The sequence below is a fragment of the Rana temporaria genome, chromosome 2, assembly GCF_905171775.1.
Source record: "Rana temporaria chromosome 2, aRanTem1.1, whole genome shotgun sequence".
In the NCBI taxonomy this organism is placed as follows: Eukaryota; Metazoa; Chordata; class Amphibia; order Anura; family Ranidae; genus Rana; species Rana temporaria.
The window spans coordinates 76,194,515-76,218,848 of record NC_053490.1 but is presented as its reverse complement, the minus strand read 5'-3'; the positions used below and the strand labels follow the sequence as shown (position 1 = coordinate 76,218,848).

The 24,334-nt window shown below is 40.0% G+C and overlaps 1 protein-coding gene across 8 annotated transcripts in view; it reads left to right on the top strand.

Annotated features, from left to right (window-relative positions):
- The window catches only part of NBEA (neurobeachin), a 793,834-nt gene that overhangs the window by 660,941 nt on the left and 108,559 nt on the right, over positions 1-24,334 (top strand). For all 8 annotated transcript variants that reach the window (XM_040340410.1, XM_040340408.1, XM_040340406.1 and 5 more), the window contains 4 exons: positions 2,566-2,683; positions 5,844-5,946; positions 7,990-8,105; positions 23,723-23,835. In XM_040340410.1, coding sequence (XP_040196344.1) covers positions 2,566-2,683; positions 5,844-5,946; positions 7,990-8,105; positions 23,723-23,835 — 450 coding nt within the window. The remainder of the gene's footprint in view (positions 1-2,565; positions 2,684-5,843; positions 5,947-7,989; positions 8,106-23,722; positions 23,836-24,334) is intronic.

The window sequence follows — 24,334 nt, the reverse complement described above, 5'->3', positions numbered from 1 at the left end:
CTCTAATGCCGCGTACACACGACCATTTTTAATGTTCTAGGAAAAAATATGTTTTTTTTTTTCGACCTGATTCGTGTCAAGCCTGCCTTGCCTACACACGATCGTGAAAAAAAAATGCTCGAGCAAAGCGTGGTGACATACGACAGCACTATAAAGGGGAAGTACCATTCGGATGGCGCCACCCTTGGGGCTGCTTTTGCCGATTTCGTGTTAGTAAAAGCTTGGTGAGAGACGATTCGCGCTTTTCAGTCTGTTACAGCGTGACGAATGTGCTATCTCCATTACGAACGCTAGTTTTACCAGAACAAGTGCTCCCGTCTCATAACTTGCTTATGAGCATGCACAGTTTTTTCACGTCGTTAAAGCCTGCACACGACCGTTTTTCACGACTTGAAAAACGACAACGTGAAAAACGATGCGAAAAAAATGAGTTTCAAGGTTCAAGTTCATTTGCCTAGGTACCAACCCACCTAAAATTTAACATAAACCATGCGTTCTTGATTCTATTACAAGTAAACCATAGCCAGTTTTCTCCATACACTTATTTCAGTGGCTATGCTTTCACTAGATAGTATCCTTAACCACTTCCATACCGCGCCTATTCTGGCACTTCTCTCCTTCATGCAAAAAATCATAATTTTTTTGCTAGAAAATTACACAGAACCCCCAAACATTATATATATTTTTTTAGCAGACACCCTAGGGAATAAAGTGGCGGTCATTGCAACTTTTTATCTCGCAGAGTATTTGTGCAATAATTTTGATAAATGAATAAGTTTCATGAATTAAAAAATAACAAAACAGTAAAGTTAGCCCAATTTTTTTGTATAATGTGACAGATGATGTTACGCCGAGTAAATAAATACCTAACTTGTCACGCTTTAAAATTGCGCACACTTATGGAATGGCGCCAAATTTTGGTACTTAAAAATCTCCATAGGCGACGCTTACATTTTTTTTTACAGGTTACCAGTTTAGAGTTACAGAGGAGGTCTAGTGCTAGAATTGCACACGGCGATACCTCACATGTGTGGTTTAAACGGCGTTTACATATGTGGGCGGGACTTATGTGCATGTTCGCTTCTAAACGCAAGCTACTGGGGACATGGCGTTTTAAATTTTTTATATTTAATTTTTTATTTTACTTATTTTTTTTATTTTTACACTTTTTTTATCACTTTTATTCCTATTACAAGGAATGTAAACATCCCTTTTAATAGGAATAGTGTGTGACAGGTCCTCTTTATGGAGAGATGTGGGTCAATAAGACCTCCCATCTCTCCTCCAGGCTGGTAAGCATGAGATCGTGAAAAAAAATTCTCCTATCTCATGCTTTCAGCAGCTTTGTTTACTTCCGAGTACCCGGGCGTGACGTCATAACGTTGCGCCCGGTCCTCCGACGGTCACAGAGATGCCTATGCTCTTCATCCGGCGGTGGCCGATTCGTTCTCCAGGCCTCAGATGGCATGGGAGAGCCCGGAGAAGCACCAGATGGCGGTGGGAGGGGGGATGTCCCCTCCCGTCGCCTATAAGAACGATCAAACGACGGAACCGCCGCTATGATCATTCTTATGGTGCACAGTAATCGCACAGTAATCGCCGCCTAAAGAGGAGGATATCTGAATTATGCCTGTAGCTGCAGGCATCATTCAGATATTCCCCACTAAAGTCCAGGACGACCTATGACGTCCTATGCTACGGAAGTGGTTAAGGAACATGAAATGTTCCTCCCATGCTCGCCTTCAGGACTTCTCCAGAGCCTCTCCCATCCTCTGGAACTCCCTGCCCACCTTTATGAGATTCCTAAAAACTCATTAATGTTGGGAAGCCTATCCCACACCCACCTAACAACTGTTCCCGAGCCACCCCCATCAAATCATTCTCTGCAGCTATTACCTTTTGTACCAGCAACCCCTCCCTTTAGAATGTAAGCTCTACGAGCAGGGCCCTCCTGTACCTTCTGTATTGAACTGTACTGTAATTGTGCTGTCCCCCCTCTACATTGTAAAGCGCTGCGTAAACTGTTGACGCTATATAAATTGTGTATAATAATAAAATTAATTTAAAGTTTTACACTTTCGATCCAAGAGAATGTTTTTTTTATAAAACATTGATTCATTTTCCGTAGGACTAATACCTGTTAGTTCTGTTGTCGGAGAGGTTTGTTAACCTAATAGTAGGATTTAGGTGTCTCTTTGTTGAATGCACTGGGGCATTGATTGCTGTTCTTTTATTTTGGAGAGGAAAGTGGTATAACAATAAGCAGTGTGATTAAAAAAAACTTTATTCAAACATGCCTGACAAGCGTTGTCCTCAGAGACCATTCAATCATACCAGATTGTCTTCATGCTGTATTTCCCATAGGTTCCTGTTATAGTCCAAAGCAGCTGATCCTCAAGGACTAACATTTTCTAATTAATCTCTTATATTAAGTGACGATAATGAATTCACAGAGAAAACGTTTGAAGAAAAAGGTTCTGATGGAAAAAAAATTACTTGAAAATAATAAATTTGAAAGAATAGTTGACACTAAACTCTTGTCTTCTTTACCTTCTATTTCTTCAGGTTCTTGCTTACACTGAGGGCCTCCATGGGAAATGGATGTTCAGCGAGATTCGAGCTGTCTTTTCCAGGCGCTATCTCTTACAGAACACCGCACTGGAAGTGTTTATGGCCAACCGCAGTGAGTTACACCATTTAAAAAAATATATATTTTGCTGTTGTGTTTTTTGAGCTTTGCACCACATAAAATGAAGACAATTTCTCTCAGATCTCTAGCACACATGGCAAGAGTTACAGTAGAGACTTCTAGAATTATGCAAAGAAAGGATTACCTATGGCAGCAAATTGTCTCTAAGCATCAATAAAGCAAACTCCACTCGCCCATCCAGCTTGTACAACATAAATGTGAATAGCAGCCTCAACCTTTGCAAAACCATGCATCCTGACATGTTTCGCCCTGCCCACTGAGGCTTAGTTATATGCCATATGACTAAGCCCTGGTGGGCAGGGTAACACTTCAAGGGCGTGGTTTGGCGGAGAACGTGCAGGTTGAGGCTGCTATTAATTTTATGTTGTATGTGCTGGATGGGAGAGCAGAGTTTCCTCTATTGATGCTTGAGCACAATGTGGCTTAGTACACTGACATGCCAGCACCCCGCTTCTCTCGATTCAGAAATTAATTTTTTTCTCAACTTCAAGTGGCGCTCTAAGTCTTTATTCAGTAAATTATCCCACTTATTTCAGGATACTATGTTATATGAAAGTGAGAGTCTTGTTGCTGCGAGCTACAAGAGCACCAAAGTAATTTGATTTTGTAATGTACAGTGTCATCTGCTCAGTACAAAGGATCTCAACAGTTCATTTTACTAACAGTCCTTGCACGCTCAACTTAAAGAACTAGGAAAGACCCCCTCCAGCACCACTGCCACATTCCTGTTATATTTTTGCCCCCAGTACTGCTGGGACCTATGGAGTCTCCTAGAAGTCTCCTCTATGTGTGAGCTTGTGTGTGAAACTACAACTGTACATGCAGTCTTTCAGAGCGCCACCCACAGGCAGCACCAGAGGGACATAGAACCACTGTCAGTCACTGCTGTGGAGGCTTTTGCATGTGTCCCTCTTGTGGCTGCGTGTGTGCAGCGATTTTGTATGGCTGCATGTATAGTTGTAAATCCAAGAGGGAGCATGCACGTAAAGGAGACTTCTATAGGACTCCATGGGTCCTGGTGGCAGATAGGGAAACCAAAATAACAGGAGTGGGACAGTGGTGCCGGTGGCCAATTTAAAAATAAAACCAACAAATACATATACATTTATGTTGTTAGTATCTGATCTATGAAATTAAAAATATAATTTTAAGACTAAACCCACATTTCATCATATAATTGTACACAAATATAATGGAAGTATGGTAGGGCAGTCGGGAACAGTTAAAAAGAAAAAAAAAAATAGCAAATGCATGTAAATTAATATTTGTATCTGGTCATGGAAAAAATACTTTAACATAATTTTAAAGGACATGAAACCTACATTTTCACATACTGTATATGTGCTTTAAATAAGGAATTTTAAAGGATGAACTGTAAGCAAATAAATATTTATGAAATGGATACCGCTCTGTGAACATAATATAGCTTTCGACTAAATACAATAACATGCAATCTTTAGAAATAATCCTTAGCTTGCCCAGCCAAACCTTTTACATATAGTTTATGATACAGTATTTCTGTCTTTGTTGCTAGTGGTAATTATATACTCACTTCCTGTCTAATGAAACTGTTGTCAGCAGGACAGGAAGTCGGGCAAATCTATTGGTTGGGTTTTTTAACCTTTTCTATTTTTTTCAAACCTAAAACATGTTTTAGCTGGACATGTACTTTAACAAATCAGCACCTCACATTTCACAATTTTAGATTTTTATCCAGCATTGACTTCTTTGGAGCTGTTCACATTCAGGCATTTACTATCAGAAAAGTCAATTTTTGAAGACTTTTCTTCTGCTAGACACTGATCAGGCAGTAGGTAGATTTATAAAGCCCCTTTCTTTTGCATTTTCTGTTTGAATTAAAAAAATAGTGCTTGGCTTGTTGTGGGAAGTAAAGCCTGTGTCAGCCCCTGTACATTATAGTTGCCATTATACTGTATGTACATAAACTAAACACAGCATAATCACTTTTACTTATGGTGCATTTTGATTCAGTATTAAATTCTCCCCCATCCACCTCCTTTGATCAAATGAAGTTGTTCTTAGCTGGTGCACAGGGATTTTCAATATGTATTGCAGGTCTTGCTTCAACTGATAATCAGAAGAACAAAGACCAAGTGCATACAAATTTAAATGTGCGTTACTGGAGATTTTTTATCTAGACTTAAGATATACTTTAAAGTAAACCTGTCACAGATTCCAACAGCTAAAACTCAAGCATATGATAAAAAAAAAATATCTAAGCAGGTGATCGCTTCAGTGACAACCACATATAGCAATCAATAAATTCATAGATATAAGCTTAAAAGTTGTAAAAGTTAACCACTTAAGCACCAGGCCTATTTTATAAAACTTGTTTATAAGTTAAAATTTTTATTTTTTTTTGCTAGAAAATTACTTGGAACCACCAAACATCATATATATATTTCTAGACAATAGAGAATAAAATGGCGGTAGTTTCAATACTTTGTCACCCCGTATTTGACCAGTGGTCTTACAAGCACAATTTTTGGGGAAAAAATATATATTTTTTTAATTAAAAAATAAGGCAAAGATAATGTTATGCCGAGTAAATTGATACCCAACTTGTCATGCTTTTTTTTTTACACTTTCTTTTTCAAAAAAAAATTTGGGTCGAGTCCGGCATTCGTGTCCTTTGGATGCTGGACTCAGGAGCGCGCCCGCAAAGTAACCCCCTTGGGTAAGCGCTTCCCAAAGGGGGTTATCTGATGTGGGGAGGAGCCGAGACAGCCACAGAGGGACCGCAGAAGACGTGGATCAGCGCCACTCTGTGCAAAACGAGCTGCACAGCGGAGGTAAGTATGACATGTTTGTTATTTAAGAAACTCAAACTTTTAGTATCACTTTAAGCACTGAAAGCAAAGTTGCAGGCAGGACAGTATGAATCCATAGCACCCAGGTACATTAATTTCCTTTGCCTCACATCTCTTTTGCACCTCTGCAAACATAGCTTCACCTCAATGCGATGCAAAAACAGATGTTTCCATAAAATAGCCCCTTTTTTGTGTGGAAAGTGATTGTATTATGAACATTTTGTATGTACAAAACGGTATTTTGAATATACATTACTTTTTATATGTTGGGCTGATGTTCTGTTTCAAACTTTTTCTTCAAGCCTCAGTCATGTTTAATTTTCCTGACCAAGCCACCGTGAAGAAAGTGGTATACAGTTTACCTCGTGTAGGTGTTGGCACCAGCTATGGCTTACCACAAGCCAGGTATGTCGTTATAAATATTTCCATGGTTTTTCTTCATGTTTGTAACATTTGATAGTAAATTACTATTCACAAAAACAGCCAATGAGTCCTATTTGTTTCTAAAATTGTCAAGTTACATATGATTTTACCCAAACCACACTCCTCCCTTGAAATAAAATGTTAAGGATGAACTCCAGGCATGTTTTGTTAATATTAAACTGCCTGTATAAGTTTTTTTTAGCAAGCTCTGTTTTCTGACAGATTCAAACAAAATCAGGGTAAAGAAATGGCAAAGCAGAGAGATCATTAAAAAAATGTTTGCACCAAGGCTGTACTAATTCTGAAAGCACGCTGCTCTTGAGCAGCCCTTGTCGATCTCGTATATTTTGGATGTAAAGACATTTTTGACAACTGGCTCGTAGATCATGGGAGCTGTTCAGACAAAGCCAGAGCTGTCAATCAAACAGTCCATGATGCTCATCAAGCACACATCCTACTTTTCTGTCCCAGATGTTCCTGATATTATTCATCTGAGCTGGTGACATGCATTAATCATGCAAGTGTAACATCCTGTATCTTGCACAATCCCTCTAATTAGGTGGGGAATTGTTATCTTAAATTAAAAAATAGTTCAGAAATAATGTACAAGATTTGCTAAATAGAATAACATATTTATGCTTCCTTTGGGTCACATTTGGTTATAAATTGTGTTTAATAGTAAAGACGGCAGATTTTTTTTTAAGATATGCAAATAAATTTACATATATGTGATTTCTGCATTAAAAAGTTCTGTGATTTTTTTATATATATATTTATATATATATACTCAATGTTTTGATTTTAACCCTACGGTTGATATTATAAAATAATAATGATGAAAAAACATTTTGTTCTCAAGTACAAAGCAACTTAGTGCTGATTGCAGATATTGATATAACCATTTTCTAATGCCTATATACATAATTACATTTTAGGAGAAATTTACCAGAACTGGAGCGTGCAAAATCTGGTGCTGTTTTTTTTTTTTTTTTTTTAACAAACTGAAGAAGCTGATTAGAAGCTGATTGGCTACCATGCACAACTGCACCAGATGTTGTACTCTTCAGCTTTAGTAAATCAACCCGTTTGCATCTGTGCTTTGAAATTTCATGATTTATCCCTCTCTAAGGCCCCTTTCACACTAAGGCGGGAGGTGCGCTGATGATATAGTGGCGCTATTTTTAACGGCGCTATACCATTGGTATTGCCGTGGAATTGCTGCGGTATTTGGCCTCTAGCGGTGCGGTTTTAACCCCCGCTAGCGGCCGAAAAAGGGTTAATACCGCCGGCAATGTGCGCATTGCCGGCGGTATTACCCTTTTTTTCCCTTGCTTTCAATGGGAAGGAGTAGTAAACACACCGCTCCAAAGATGCTGCTAGCAGGACTTTTGGAGCGGTCCTGCTAGCGCACTGCTCCAGTGTGAAAGCCCTCTGGCTTTCACACTGAGACTGCAGGGCAGGATTTTTTTAAGTGGTATTTAAGCGCTATTTTTAGCGCTAAAACGCCCCGAAAAACTCTTCAGTGTGAAAGGTGTCTTAAGCTGGCCATACACTTGCAATCTGATCTATCTTCCTTAGAACTACAACAATTTGGTACAAGAGCACACGTGACAAGATATAAATTTAGTGGAATATTTATAGAGCTTGGTCCACAGTTTTGGTAGATTGAACAGAGATTAAATAGAAATTTTGCATTTAGATTGTAAGATGCACTCTATTTCTATTCAATTTCAACCACTTTGAATCCACCAAGAATCCGATTACAAGTATGCACCAGAAAGCAATCCACCACCTACGAGTTTGATGGACCACCAGAATTTGGTCAGTGGCGCAGTCAAAACGTGGTATTAAATTGTCATTTGATTGCATTTTATTGAAATATCAAATCAAAAATGGAAATGACAACTACAGCGATTTCATTAGAAGCATTTAGATTTTCATAGTATATTTATCTTTTTGTGTTTGGATGCGGTATGTGCACAAAATCACTAAACAGAAGTATGTTTTGTTATCATCTATTTCAAGGCGAATATCTCTGGCCACTCCTCGGCAGCTTTTTAAATCCTCCAACATGACTCAGCGTTGGCAACGACGAGAGATTTCGAACTTTGAATACTTGATGTTCCTTAATACCATAGCAGGTAGGGCTGCTGGCTCTTCAATCCTTTCTAATATGTTTATGTTTGTCAAAATGTTGAGCACCGTGACTTGATCGAATGCGTTTATCCCTCTGGGACTCAGCTGCAGCCTTATGATAGACTCTGAAGCACTCACATTAAATTTGATAAGGGATTGTGGAGCCTATCACCAAGGCTCTCTCGATGCAGTGAATGTTATGGAGGCAGTGCCTAACTCTCTTGCCATTTCCCCAGCTTGACAGCTTTGTCTGAAGCTTTATTAGAGGCAACAAACCATCGCCAGAACCTGTCTGGAAATAATAATGGGGGAAAATGTAATTTTACTATTCCGTCATTTTCAACAACAGCAACCAGACACAAGTCTAACAACAGTATCCCTGCCTAGTACAGATGTCACCTGCAGTGTGGCATGATTAGGTAACCATGTTGTATCTGCTTACCTCTAATCTCACACTTCACATAGAAAATATACTGAGTGTGCAGCCTTCCCATCAGTCATGAGATGCTTTGTGGGGGTTCTGTCTTATAGCTCATAAATGTTTGCTGCGGAAACAAGGTGCCTTTGAAAATGCCTATTGTTTTACTGCATTTAACTAATCTTAATGGCCAGAGGATGCAAATGCCTCCAAGCCCTTGAGGTCATGTGACCCAAGCCTAACTCCAGCTTACTGTTATCTACCACCTGTTTGCAGACATTATGAAAATAAAGAACCTTTTATCTTTTCACATCCCTTTTATTATTTTATCTGCTGTTTGTGCTTCTAGTAGCTTTATTATGCATACTTAAAAATAATTCTACACCCAAGTAAATTAGAGCAATCATATGTTGGTACTTGAAAGGGCTTTCTTCATATTAAAAGTATATGCATGCTCAACACATTTTTTTTTTTTGGATAGATTTGGGAAGAGTTAAAACCATTGTCAGTTTACTTTTTGTTGACCATGTCATGTTAGTGTGCTTCCTCTTCATTTCTTGTCATAGAAATGGAATTGGAAGTAAGAGTAAGGTCCCTTTCACATAGGCTGACCGGTTGGGTACACCTGTCAGTTTTTCATGTGGACCTGATTGGACCCTCCAGTCTCCTTTATGGAGCGGTGTCCATTGACAACCTCTGACATGCCATACGACCCTGTCTGCTAAAAACAGACGTTCCCCATCCATCAGGCAGATCGGATGGCAGTCGGGTGTAAACAGACAACCAGCCCGTTTACATCCCACTGCCCATAGAGGAGAGTGGGCTTTGTTTTTGGACACGGACTGGCCATACACCTGCTCAGTGGAAATCAATTTGCAGATTCCCCACTGAACTCCAACGAAGCCCGCCCTGTGTCTAAGAGGCCTAAATCTCTACAAAGTTCCCTCTTGGTTGTCTCCCAAACAAGTGTCACCATTTAAAGATGTCACCAGAACCAGAATCTTCTGTTTTAGTGACAATAGCCAATAGGACAATTATAGAAGGAGAGTCTCCTTAAGTGAGACTCATATAGCAATGAAACTTGACAGGAGTTCTAACCCTTCTGCACATGATAAAAAAAAAATTAAAAAAAAATATATATATTTTTGGGATATACATTTTAAATGATCAGTTTAGAAAGTGCTGTAGGATTCAGGGTTTCATTTTGCAATAAATCCCGAAAGAGTCCCCTGGTGATGTGACCTTGACATCCAAGAGTCCTTTCTTCTGAAGCTTTGGAGTGCTGATAACTAGCAAATTTTCCAAATTTCTGTTGCGTACTAGTCAAACTGGCATAGCATTAATACAACAGTAGGACTCTTTAGAATCCTCTCATGCTGGTAAGATAGATCTGCTGGGGCCGACTCCATATTTTTCATAGATAAAAACTACTATACAAATGAGATCACAAGTTCTTATCCAAAAATCCAATCTCCAGTAGTACTTGTGTGAAGTAAAAGGTTCAAACTTTGTTGACAATGGCGTGAATAAGAAATCATTTTTGCACTGCAAGCTTTCTGAGTCTTTGAGCCTTTTCATTACGATAGTTCCCAAACATACTGCCATTTCAGCTTCATTGGTACATATCCTAAATTAAGTGATCTGAAAGCTGTGTTTTAATTTTTTTTAACAATTTTACCAGCTAACTTGATTTAGCGTAAACGAGATTTAAACATTAGCTGAGTTACATTTAGTTTTCTTAATCACTTGCTTACTGGTCTCATATACCCCCCTTTCTGCCCAGGCCAATTTTCAGCTTTCTGTGCTGTCGCACTTTGAATGACAATTGCGCAAAACTGTACTCAAACTAAATTTTTATATATTTGTTTTCACACAAATAGAGTTTTCTTTTGATGATATTTAATCACCACTGGGTTTTAATTTTTTTGCTACAGAAACAAAAAAAGACAGAAAATGTGGAAAAAAACCCGAACAAAAATGTTTTCATTGTTATAAAGTTTTGCAAACCGGTAATTTTTATCCTTTACGGATGGGTGCTGATGAGGCTGCACTGATGGGCACTGACGAGACGGCACTGATGAGGCGACAATTATAGGTGGCACTAATAGGCGGCACGGATACACACTGGTAGGGGGCACTGATAGACACTGGTAAGGGGAACTAATAGGCAGCACTGAGGTTACACTGATAGGTTACACTGATGATCGGCCCTGATTGGCGGCAATGGTGGGCCCTGATTGGCGGCAATGGTGGGCCCTGATTGGTGGCACAGTTGGGCCCTGATTGGCAGCACAGGTGGGCCCTGATAGCCTACACTGATTAGCGGCACATTTTGGGACAGATGTCCCTGTAGCAGAAGGCGGCACTGGAAGCCCATGCTGTAGCCGTCTTTCGGCTAAAGCGCAGGTGGAAAGTGGTTAAAGTGGTTGGCTGTAAACCCTTACCTACTGTATTCCCACTGAAGTGACTGGTGTCAGCTAATACACATAGGTTAAACAAATCCTCCTACATAAATCGTACCTATTTATCTGCATCTTTCTCTTTGCCAGATGCGTTCAAAAAACAGACTTTACACAGCATTTCTGATTTCCAGCAAGCACAAGCAGAGTGAAGGGATCCGATGTCACATACTGCACAGCAGGAAGCTGCTGAAAAGGCAATGGACACCCCCCCCCCCCCTGTTTTTCATAGGGAAACAGGCATGCACAGCCAAGGCTGTTAATCACCTGCTGTGTACTGGAAGAAGGGAGCCAGCCTTTGAGAAATTACTTGTGTAGGTAATAGGGGAGGGAGACGGCAGGAAAAAAAAAATCAAACTTTGTGCTTTGGATTGAGGCAAGTACACACTTTAGGGTATGCTTTGTTTATTTTTTTGTTTCAGAGGATGACAACCACTTGGTGTGTACTTGTTTTCACCTTTTTACTTGCTATTCTTTAATGAAAGCTACAAATTTACAAACATCGATCGATCAACTTGGGTACTTTTAGCCTGCCCATACGTGGTTAGAATCTCGACCAGTCCCTGCTGAACCAGACAAGAGGTAAACTCTCTATGGCTGGCATTAGACTAATACAGAAATAGAGTACAGTATCATGATATTAGCTGTAGGTTCTTATGATCTGATCTGTAGTATTGTTAAACTGTAAGATGGCATTTTGCAAAAAAAAAAGTAATTAAATCATACCAGCATACATATGCTTTTCCCCCCCCCATACTTAAAGCTTAACATTTCTGTGTTTCCAGTTCTGAGATTTACACTGCTTTGTCAGAATGTACAGCTAGCCTGTTGGCCTTAGTTTTCTATATTGCAGTTAACCACTTGCTGATCGCCAACAGTACATTTGCTGCCGTTGGACGGCTTCCCCAGGCACCACGATGAAGACATATGTACTAGTTCTCATGCGCACCACTTGCTCCCTTTTGGACTTGCACTGGTGCGATCTGCAACCTTTGTGTCCACCGGACACAGCGGATTGCAGTGTTTGATATCAGGCCGCTATGAGTGGCCCAGATACCACGTGATCGCTGTGCAATCACATGTCACATAGTAAACAATAGTCCTGAATGGAATCCATTCATGGCATCATTGTTTACTACTTAATGTGATTTGTGATTGGTCACCAGTGATTACATGGTACCTGGGACAATCACCGCACCCTGTGCCATGTAATAGCTGTGAGACAATTTAAAGCATCATAATCGCAAACAAAGAGTAATGAATGAAAGCCATTCATGACTGTTCAAACTATTCCTGATACAGTGATCATCACTGTAACAAGCAATAACTGTGTAAAAAAATAAATAAATAATTAAAAAGGAAAAAAAGTTTAAAATAAACCTCAATTTTATTAAATTTATTCATCAAAAAAAATTACAATTACAAAAAATGTGTCATACCTCTTACTAGATCTTGTGGAATGTGGTAGGGCACGTTTGGCCTAAATTGATGAAGAAAGATTATTTGCAAAATGTTATAACAGAAATGAAGAAAAACTTTGTTTTTCAACATTTTCATTATTTTTTTGTTTATATAGCAAAAAAAAAAAATCATGGGTGATTAGCCCTTTGGCGCCAACCGTACGCAAATATGCGGCCTCTTGGCATCTAAGCCTTAGCGCAGAGGGTCCGCATACTTGCATGGATTGCCCCCAATACACCTGTGCTGCTAGCGTGCGCAGTGCACTCTCCCGGCACAACTACCATCGCCTAACCGAAAGCTCCTGATTGCAAGTTTTCGAGCCACGTGACTGCCGTGACAGGCTATCATAGCGGTCACATGATCTTAAGCCGTGCCCTGCCTCCCGGCGTCATAAACCTCTTAAAGGGCCAGGAGGCTCTGGTGCCAAGAGGTTAAATATCACCAAAAAGAAAGTTCTATATGTGTGAAAAAAATATATTATTTAAATTTGGGCAAAGTGTTGCATGACCATGCAATTGCCAGTTAGTACAGTGCTGAATAGCAGAAATTACCTTGGTCATGAAGAAGGTAAAACCTTCCTGAGGTAAAGTGATTAAGCACTAAAGCTAGGATACTTACCTGTTCCGAGACAGTGATTGGACAGTGAAGCATCAGCAAACAGCTCACTCTTTTGCCCATACCGTTCTCTCCTCCTGTCAGCATATAAGCATGCAGCAAAGCCTGATTGGCCGCTAGTGTGCTACCAATGTGTTTCCCAATCTATGAAGAGGATTAGATAAGACTGATACCAGGTCAAATTTAGATACTTATCTAGCTGCACTTAGATACACATTTTAAAAAAATATATATATATATATGTTGATGGACTAATTGTAGTTTGTTCAACCACTGCTTTGAGATTAGTTATAAATTATGAAGGTTTAAACATATTGATTACTATTTTACCCTAACTACCTAGACAGTATGCGAAAATGACCTTAATTTTTTTATATGATAATGTGAACCTGGTGGAGTTTCCTTGCCTCTCCCTTTCTCACTTCAATTTCCTACATCCCCCAACTTATGATGTGCAAGCTTTTGCTAACTAATTATGTGTATATTTAGCTGCAGCCTGCGATGGGCTTATTATTGTCATGTAATTAGATGTAACTGGAACTGCTTGCTTCTAAAAAAAAAAAAATCATTAAAAATTCTTTCCTAATGACCTAGAGATGACAAAATGTCTGTAAAGTGTGAAAATGCAGACAAGCATAGGAACATCGCTTGTAGAGTGTTAATCCAGATGCTGAAATCACCTAATTAAACAATATTTTGCTGTCATTAACATTATCACCGAGGAATTGCAGTTCTAATTTTTCTGTCAGCTGTCCCTGAGCAACTTCACCTTTTAAAACTAAACCATTAAATGAGACATTTTAATTAATGAAAATAAAAAAGTTTTATTTTTGTTTTTTTATCTGCGAAGGCATCCTTTGTCTCAATCAAACCTGTTTGTCCTTCACCTAATTGTGCGTGTCCCCTCGCCATTGCGATTACTATTTAATATTCAGCCTTCCTGATTAATCTGTGTAAAATGAGTTGCTGGAATACTGTCAGCATTTGCAGATGGTCTGGGAATCTCTGGCTGTCTAAAGTCCTAGTGTCACGGGACTTTGCTGCAGCAACTCCATATTAAGAGGAGACAACTCATCTATTAGGTGAGTTTCACATTAGATCTGTGTTCCGGATTGCATCCTTCTGTAATATTTATAAACCAGTAGTGGTTACTGCAAAAGCACAATGCAATGTAATATCGATCCTAAAAGTATTGTGTATATGCAATATAGTTTAATTATATAACATTATAATTATATGTAAAAATATTTTTAACCTGTACCCTGAACAGTCCAATTAAGCGTATACAAGCTGTAACATAATGTCATTTAAAACAGTCACTTTCAATATTTTTAAAAATGAAGCTTTAATTAAATTAGTAATACCTGGTGATCGTGTGATGAAGGTCATTGTTCAAGCACATCTGTTATAGGATGACAGCGCTCTGTCCCCATCTCCTGAATGTGCTTTTTTTGTTGTCGGTCTATTACAACAATGTCTGTTTTGAGACTAAGGCCAGCCATACATGGAGCGAGTGTCTTTCCTGCAACCACGGGTTGCTGGAAAGAAATTTGCTTGATTCCCCTGTTAACACAGTGTTGATGCGGCAATCCCATCTGCCATGCTATTGTCTTCTCCAGGCAGGGGAGGGTGGGGGGAGCCATCCCCGCTGGGAGAAGACAGGGATTATCGCTAGCGCCCGCTACCAATAATTGCAAGAGAATCCGGCAGGCTGGTTGTGCCCAAGTTGATTGATCAACTTGGTACATTCAGCCTGCCCATTATGGTTTCAGTTCTCGAGATTCAAACCATGTATGGCCGGCCTAAGTGACCATTTCGATACACACATTATATAGGCATGTTCCACTGTCTTGCCATCAGGGAATCTGCCCTGAGAAATGCAATACAGCCTTCACTTGAGTACATGCTTGTAGACAAAAAGTTAAAGTAATTGTAAAGGCAGAAGTTTTTTTATCTCGATGCACTCTAAGCATTACGATAAAAAGCCTTATGTGTGTAGCAGCCTACCTCAGCCCCCCTAAAACGTACCTGAGTGTCTTGGCTGTTCGAGACTCTTTCCCCCGATTGGCCATTGGCTTCTGCTGCTGTCAATCAAAGTCAGCTAGCCAATCAGGAGAGAGAGGGGGCGGAGCTCCATTTCTAAATGGACACTGGAAGCTGTGACTTGACTTGGGTGCCCCCTTAGCAAGCTGCTTGCTGTGGGAGCACTCAACAGGAGGGAGGGGCCAGGAGCAGTGAAGAGGCACCCGAGAAGAGGAGAATCCAGGCTCCCCTGTGCAAATCTACTGCGACAGAGCAGGTAAGTATAACATGTTTGTTATTTTTATAGAACAAAAAAACAAGTCTTTGCAATCACTTTAAGGTTTACTTTGACTTAAAAATTAATTCCGGGTATGGATATTTTATACTGAGTTACATTGGTCCAACTTGGTAAATTTTATACTTGGCCCAATGTAACTATGCTGATTACATACCTGGCCGATGCCCCTGGAAGCTGGACATCACTGAAGTAGACATTGCTACTCCGGTGATCTCCATTTGCTTCTGGGCCCCATGTCGAGTGGATACTCTCTTGCATTCTGAACACATGCAGTTGGCTGCTCACTATAGGCACCTTCAGAGAATAAGATCAAAGCGTTCTCTGATTGGACAAGGCAAAGAGGAAGGGCGATGATGTCACACTGTCCACCTCATCCAATGCTTTACATTCATTCATGCCGCTCGGAAGCAAGTGGATGCCTTGAATGACAACTGTCACGGTTGCATGTGCTCTCGCCCGAACTGTCAAGCCATTAAATGGCTTTGTAAACAATATGCAGGGACTTATGCTGTGGAGTGATTTCATGTCACTACCAGTGAGGCATCAGCCAAGTCTCCATCGGGATTACCCTTCCCTCCACCCCCATCTTCCCTTGGGATCCCTTTTGAAGGGCACTGTATCGCAGATCACCTCCAGGGATACCAGACTCCATATAGGTCCAGCGCTGTCTTATAAATACATTTTTCCTCAAAAGGTCTCCACCAGAGAGAAAGACAAGCAGCATGACTGAAATTCCAGACTCTGGGCTATCTTCACAATAGAGGCAACTAGAGAGCCAAGTTCTACCAGTCAGTTCCACCACCAATATCACCACACGTCCCTGCATATCGAGCATGCCTCATATTGTATTTACCCTTATCCTGCTGAATGATATCACATCGCTACCAGCAAGGCAGCAGCCGAGTCCCCATCAGGACTACCCTTCCTTTCACCCTCATCTATCCACAGGATGCCTTTCAAGAGCCACTATATTACAGATCATCTCCAGGGATACCAGACTCCATTATAGGTCCAGCGATCTTATACATACGTTTTTTACATTAAATGGCTGTGGTTATAACTGATCACATGCAGCACCAAGGCAACTGCATATCAAATGGGGTTAAGATGGCAGCTGTAAAGCATAGGAAGGTTCAGTTCCACTTTATAATTTAAGTTACAATGCGATAAATCATTTCATTGGGCAAACAGTTCAGATATGACTAGGACACTCCAAGTAACCTTCTATTTCTCTCTGTGTATTCTATATCAGTGGTTCTCAACCTCAGTCCTCAAGTACCCCCAATGGGTCATGTTTTCAGGTTTTCCTTTACTTTGCACAGCTGCTTTAAATCAATATCAATGACATGGTATTCATAAGAGCTATTTTATCTAATGGAAGTTCCCAAAACATGGTCCGTTGGGGGTACTTGAGTACTGAGGTTGAGAACCCCTGTTCTACATCATCTTCAATTTAAAAAAATCTATTTGAAGTTTATTTAAACAAACTGATTATTAGTAAAATCTGGATTAAGGAACAGTGGAAATAATTCCTGTAACCATTTGCTAGACTAACAGTATTAATTATTGTTCTATATTTAAAAAAATCAGATGGAACCTAATTTGATGCATGGGGAGCACAGATAACATTTCTTTCCATAGTGCAGAACTCCAGTCCGAAATGTTTCTCTAGAATGGGGAAGGATTATAGGCTCTTTCTGGTTATTATTGCTATCCAAGTCCCTGTTTGGTGATCCATCGGAGCTCTTTATCATAATAACCATTGTCACCAATACAAAAATTATGGGGAAATTCACTAATTTACAATTGTTACTGGGGCTGGAGTAGTGGATTACCTTCCAATGAGGACACCTCTTCCAGTGGCAGCTGTCAAAGGTGGTATTTTTCGTCATTTCCTGTAAAGTCTTTGGGGCAGGAAAGGAAAGCTCCCTGGTAGGGATGCTGAGTAAAAACCTGAATCCTATTAGAATCTAAGTCTTTCAATTTAACTGAGTTTTAAGGGTGTTTGGATTAATATATTGTTAACTTAGAAACCCCTTTAACTTTTACAGTCATATGTATTAGGACAGCATACAGCTTTCACCTTCTGTGAATATCATACTCGGTGCTTTATGTTCTGGCAGCTGATAGCACTTTTGTTAAATCTGCATAGAACAAGGAAAGCTCTGTTCACCATCCCAGTACTGGTAAACCAACAATCATTAAAATCTAGAAGGAAACGGTCTCATGACAGCATAGTAAATCTCTTCCCAGCCTGGGAATTGATAACCTAGGTTAGTTCTGTCAGTTTCTGCAGGGATACATTTTTATTTAGTTAGCAGACAGGGGAACACCAAAAGCAGATCATTAATGGTTGGTGTTATGTGACTCACTGAAAGCAATAGCACTTTTCTTGGAACAGTGTGAGGGCTATTCATCGCACTTGTTGCTGCACACCATCCAGCACTCTACACTTTTGGTTCTCTGATACAAAATCAACCTCTGTGTGTAAAAAAAAGTTTTCTCCAGCTTGGTGACCATATAAAGAACCTATCAGAGTTAAACTGCTTAACGACGCATTCTGAAAAAATAAATTGGACAAACATCTGGCTTTACCTTAAAGAAGAATTTGACTGTATCTGAGCACCACAAACTTCAAAGGCTATGCGATTCATTTTTAATATGCAAAGCAAACTTGCCCATCCATATGTCCATGTTTTATTGTTGTGAAATCACATTGAAAAACATAGCATTTCTAGCTGCAGCCACCATGAGTAAGGGCAGTTCATGTAGCAGATACTACCTGGTATCCATCTGCTCTTAGTTCAAGCATGCAGTCAGGAGGGTGTGCTTAAAGTGGTTGTAAACCCTTACAATCCACTTTTTACTATACTGTAGGTAAGCTTATAATAAGTCTGAGGCCTCGTAGACACGACCGAGGAACTCGTCGGAAAAGACACATCGTTTTCCTCGATGAGTTCCTTGTTAGGCTTGTCGAGAAACTCAACAGGCTTTCTTTGCGTACACGGTCAAGACCAAATCTCCTCGTTCTTAAACGCGTTGACGTTCACCACGTACAACGGCACTATAAAGGGGAAGTTTGATTACATTGGCGCCACCCTTGGGGCTGCTTTTCCTAATCTCGTGTTGCCACGTGTTAGTAAAAGTTTGGTGAGTGACGATTCGCGCTTTCAGTCTGTTACAGCATGACGAATGTGCTATCTCCATTACAAACGCTACTTTTACCCAAGGTGCGCTCCCGTCTCATACTTTATTCTGAGAATGCGTGGGTTTCTAAGCATACACACGATCGTGTTTCTCCTCGAAAACCAGCCTGACGAGAAACACGATGAGGAAATTGAGACTCCCGTCGAGGAAAAAGAGAACTTGTTCTCTTTTTTCCTCGTCGAGTTCCTCGACAGGTTTCTCGATGAAAAGCATACACACGACCGTTTTCCTCAGCAAAAAAGCTCTGCCACCAAGTTTTTTGATGGATTCTGTTGAGGAAAACGGTCGTGTGTACGAGGCCTTACCTGTAGCTACCCCGGATATCTCCCCTGTTTAGAATGTGCTGACATCATCTGCACATGCGCATTGAAGCAATGACAGGTTTGTGCCGTTGCTTCAGCTAGTGTGACTTCATTGTGGCTCCAGCCAATCGCATGCTATGCAAACTAGCTCATTATGCCTTTGTCTTGCAGGTTTTTATTTATTTTTTGTTTTAGTGGGTTTACAACCACTTTAACTGAGAAAGCCCCATCCAGATTATAGGAAAACAAAATACCCATGAAGACTCTTTGAATGTATGACATAATTTTGGCCTTGGCCAGAAACCAGGAAGCAACTGACAAAATGTAAAAAATGTAATAAAACCTACGTTAAAACAAGTAAATATAATATGCATTCCTCTCTATTTACTAACTGTAGCAGTATAAGGATTAAAAATAGTTAAGGTTGATTGTGAGAGTTTAGTAATTCAACTACTTGCCACCCGCCCACCATGTACTGCTGTACGTCATTACCGTACCCATACGTCGATGCCTACTTCCAGGCTTAGGGCACACGCATGCGCAGCACCTGTTATGATTGTACACCGTGTGAGCCTATCAGCACTTGCGCCCCTCGCCTGGCTCCTGCTTTGATTGTACACAGCGGGAGCCTGTCAGCAAGTCCTGGCCAATGATTCATGGCCGGGATCTGCTGGTCAGTTGTGTGCAATCACAGCCCAGAGCTCTGTGTTGGTAAACAACACAGAGCTCTGTAGGAAAGGAACAAACTGTCAGGGGTGAGAAACTGAGAGATCACTTAGTGAAAGCAGCACTCTGCACATACATTACACATAGTTAGGCACAAATTTAACCCCTTGATTAGCTCAAATTTAACCCTTTCCAGCCAGTGTCATTAGTATCAGTATTATTATCACTGATCCCTGTATTAACGTTAGTGTCAGAATGACCGTGCATTATCGCAGTCCCGTTTATAACTCACTGATCACTGTATAAAAAGGAAAAAAATATTATTTTTTTTTGGTATTTTTTTATTTATTTTGCAAAATACAAAATAAAAAACTTGTAGTGATCAAATACTATCAAAAGCAAGCTCTATTTGTGCGAAAAAAATTATATAAATTGTGTTTGACCACGCAATTGCTAGTTAAAGGAGAAATCCGTCTGGGCTTCTCCTCTGGGTCACAGGAGTGCAATTCGTTTTGCACTCCTGTGACTCGTTTTCAGCGGAGAGTGGTCTGAAGTCTGCTCTCCACTGACGTGTCTGCCATCAGTCGGGGCAGCGCGTCATCACGACTTCCCAAGTCGGGATCCGCCAGCTGCCCTGATTTATGGCAGTCTCAGCGTATCGGCGAGCCGCTGAGACAGCCCCCCCCGCCCCTCCACCGCTCAGCGCTCCAATGAGCGTGGAGAAGCAGAGAGGAAAGAGGCTGACTCTCGGGGATCTGTAAGAACCGAGCCAGCAGCGATGTTTGGTGGCTCAGTTCTCAGTGCACAGACGGCGGGGGACAGATGGAGCATCTGTCTGATGCTCCATCCACGAGGTAAGTATAAATATGGGAAAAACTAAATTCCCATACTTCTCCTTTAAAGTAATGCAGTGCCAAATAGCAAACAATGGCCTGGTCATTATGGGGGGTAAAATCTTACAGAGCTGAAGTGGTTAATGTTTAAAAAAGAGTAAGCAAACAATACCACCACAGTTCAGGCAACTAATTGTGTAAGCAAGTAAGTTAAAATAAATCCCAGTCTTCCCATGTAGTCTCTGGATTACAGGCTTAGTATATACATACGACCTCGACTTTTGTCCAAGTCAACACAAACCCCGCCCCCCTCCAACCATGCAACAATTCAGCACAAGAAAGTCAGTGTCCAGTAGGGGATTTAGCATTGGTCTACTGAATAGCAGATGTTTGGCTTAGCACATGCTGGGCTTAGCACCAGTTCGTACAAAAGTATGTTCCCTGTGAACATACTGGGTCTACCATCCAGGTAGGCCATCTAGACAATGAGACAAGAATTGGTTTAAGCATGATCATATGTACTTGCAAGCACCACAATTTGCCTGTATTTCATCAATATGTTGGCTTTGCCAGTTTTTAGGACCTGACAAGTTCACTCTAATAAAGCAACCTATATACTGCCAGGCGTATCCAATGCACATTGGAAAATAAGGCAGCCCTTTGAATTACTTTGTTAAATATTGTTTAGGAATGATATGATTAGGCTTTTGGAAGATATTTCTTCCGCTGACATACACATCTTCTGCTAAATGTAGGGCGAGCTTAGCAGGAGCTCTGCCTGGGACCAGACTGGCATTTTCTAGAAAGATTGGTATATCTCTGTGGATTTGTAGGTTGCTGCTCATACAGATGAGTTCTATGAATATTGCCACAAAGAGCCTGAAGCAAGCAATCAAGGTTCATTCTGCAGACAAAACAAAGATTTATTTTATTAAAGTAATCAAATTTACTCTATTATTTGAATGTACCCCTCCCCCCTAGTGTTTTTCATCTTTTACTTTTTGCAAAAATTGTAAAAGGAGAATCGCTGTATTATATAGAGTGATATCTTGCAATTAGAGATGTGCTTCATTTTCAGTACATCTTATCCTTCCATATTTATAATTGTAAAACATGTTAAGGTACTTCACTGCTGTGACCTGCTCTGTGCTGGAGTGTTGGGTGATGTGGAGTTCTACTCAGGCTGGGGGTGTTAAAGTAGGCACGTAACCCAAGTCAGCTAAAAAGATATAGCAAACGTAAAATGTATCTAAACACAAGAAAAAACATTTAAAATATCACAGCTCACTGGACCTTGGATATGATGGCTGCATTTGATTTCTTTATTTTCCTTGTATTTCACCTGGTGAGCCTACCTGTCACACACTTTCTGTTGTAAGCTCAGTTCACACCAGTCCGGGCCTTGTTTAATCGGGCACAGGCAGCCCATTCATTGGAATGGGTTGATGTGCCACGTGAAACACACATAAAAGGTACATGCACCTTTTTAACAAAAATTAGCTGCAGGTAAACCTGTGGTTCCCGCACCCATTAACACGCTGCGGGCTGAGATGCGTGGGGCCCCAGATGTCTCACAAGAGCAGGGCGTTTCGGCTGCAGATGGTCGGAATGCACAGCCAGCACTACTGTGAACCGAGCCTTATGGTGTCTACACTGTATCTATGTAGGAGAAGCAATGTTACTCTAGGACAAAAGGTCTCTTAGGACTAAAGAAGACTACCCATCTCCTCTTCTCCATAACATAGAGGGTGCTGTTCTGTAGTTCAGGTTTGATCAGACTGCTTGAATTATTACAGCAGAGTGCACAGGACAGTACTTGTTTGCACTGATATAACAAAGAAAAAATGCTCCTATTGGGAGCTGGGGTTATTAAGGCGCCAATAGTAGAAAAATGATAACCTCAATTAAAAAAAAAAACGAATTATTTGAGTTAATTAGAAAAGATTAATCAAGAGCAAAAAATATATACAATAAACAGACAAAAAGAATCATAATTTTAAAATTACTCGATCAATTCATTTTGGATTTTACAAACCTGATCAGTAGTTGGTAATGGGTCTGGAGTGATAATCCCAACATCTTTTGCCATCTGTAATGCTGCGTACACACGCTCAGAATTTCCCACAACGAATGTTCGATGGGAGCTTGTTGTCGGAAATTCCGACCGTGTGTAGGCTCCATCGGACATTTTCTGTGGAAATTTCCGACAAAAAAAAATTTGAGAGCTGGTTCTCAAATTTTCCGACAACAAAATCCGTTGTCATAAATTCCGATTGTGTGTGGACAATTCCGATGCACAAAATTCCACACATGCTCTGAATCAAGTACGAGATGGAAGCACTCGGTGTGGTAAAACTAGCTTTTGTAATGGAGATAGCACATTCGTCACACTGTTACGGACTGAAAAGCACAAAGCTGAAAAGCGTGAATCGTCTCACACCAAACTTCCACCAACACAAGATTAGCAGAAGGAGCCCAAAGGGTGGCGCAATTGGCATGGAACTTCATTTTTATTGTGTCGTCATACGTGCTGTATGTGACCGCATTCTTGACGTTCGCAATTTCCGACAGCATTTGTGCGACCGTGTGTATGCAAGACAAGCTTGAGCCGACATCAGTCGGAAAATTATCCATGGTTTGGTTGTCGGAATGTCCGATCTTGTGTACGCAGCATTAGGCTTATTCAGCGTATATTAGTTATCACACCTAAATACATTTGAAATGTAATCATGAGTAGATGAGGAAATAAATAGATATAGCAAAACATTTTCAATGGTATATTAAACATACAAAAAGGTAGCAAAGAAGAGAATTTCATTGTTGGGGTTTTCCTAAATTTTTAAGAACATTGAGTTGTGAAATTAGATATAACGGAGAAAACTGAGACTACTACAGTTTTTTTATGTGGTAGTTGATGTAAAGGTGAATATGAGTTTTATTATAACTACGGTAATTACACACAGACATTTTTGTTATGGCATTATATGTTGTTTAATTCCAGTCTAGCCCTACTGTGAACATTTTTAGTTTACAGTTTATCTCAGTACTCACAACAGGGAACAGTGCATTTAGACTAACATATCTGATTGCACGACCTAAAATTCATTTTATGCTGGAATTCAAAGGTCATCTGTTTTATCGGTTGAGCGCAATGTGCCACGGGCATATTAGGGGGGCATGTGTTTTTCTCAATGATGGGCTTTAGTAGAAAATTTAGACTTTTCGAGTGTAATGCAAGTTTGCTTGTTTTCATGGTATTTTTGTTTATATGGAATATAATGAATCATCACTAAACTAGTGTGTGTCTTTTTATTATTAACACGTGTGTCTTATTTCCTTAGGGCGAACATACAATGACTTGAATCAGTATCCTGTATTCCCATGGGTGTTAACAAATTATGAATCCGAAGAGCTGGATTTAACCTTACCAGGAAACTTCAGGGATCTTTCAAAGGTATCGGCCACCAATTTATCTAAACAATTGTAGTAAATACTACATATCAAAAGAGCTTCAGGTGTCATTCCAAAAATCATAAGATATGCAACTATATAAAAAAAAATTAAGAAAACAAAACGGTATCTTAAAAAAAAGAATGATTTGGCTGATGACCCAAGGTGTAGGTGCTTAGGTGCTTGGATCATTAGCCAAATAACGCTTTTTTGAATATATTGACTTGTTCTCTTGAGTTTTTTTGTTATATGTATGGTTGTATTGGTTGTATATGAAGTTTTTTTATATATTTTTTTTTACAGGGTTAACATTCTTTTTTTGCCCCCTTTTTTTATCTAAACAGTGTCATGGAAAAAAAATATAGATATAATCATCTTTATTGTCTTTTAAAAGAGTAGTGTTTTATAAAGGTATAAACACTGTATAGCTTTAAGTTTCTAGGGTGATACAACTTTTAGTTTATGGTAGGAAATGCTAATTTATCCATGTTTTCAGTTAACAC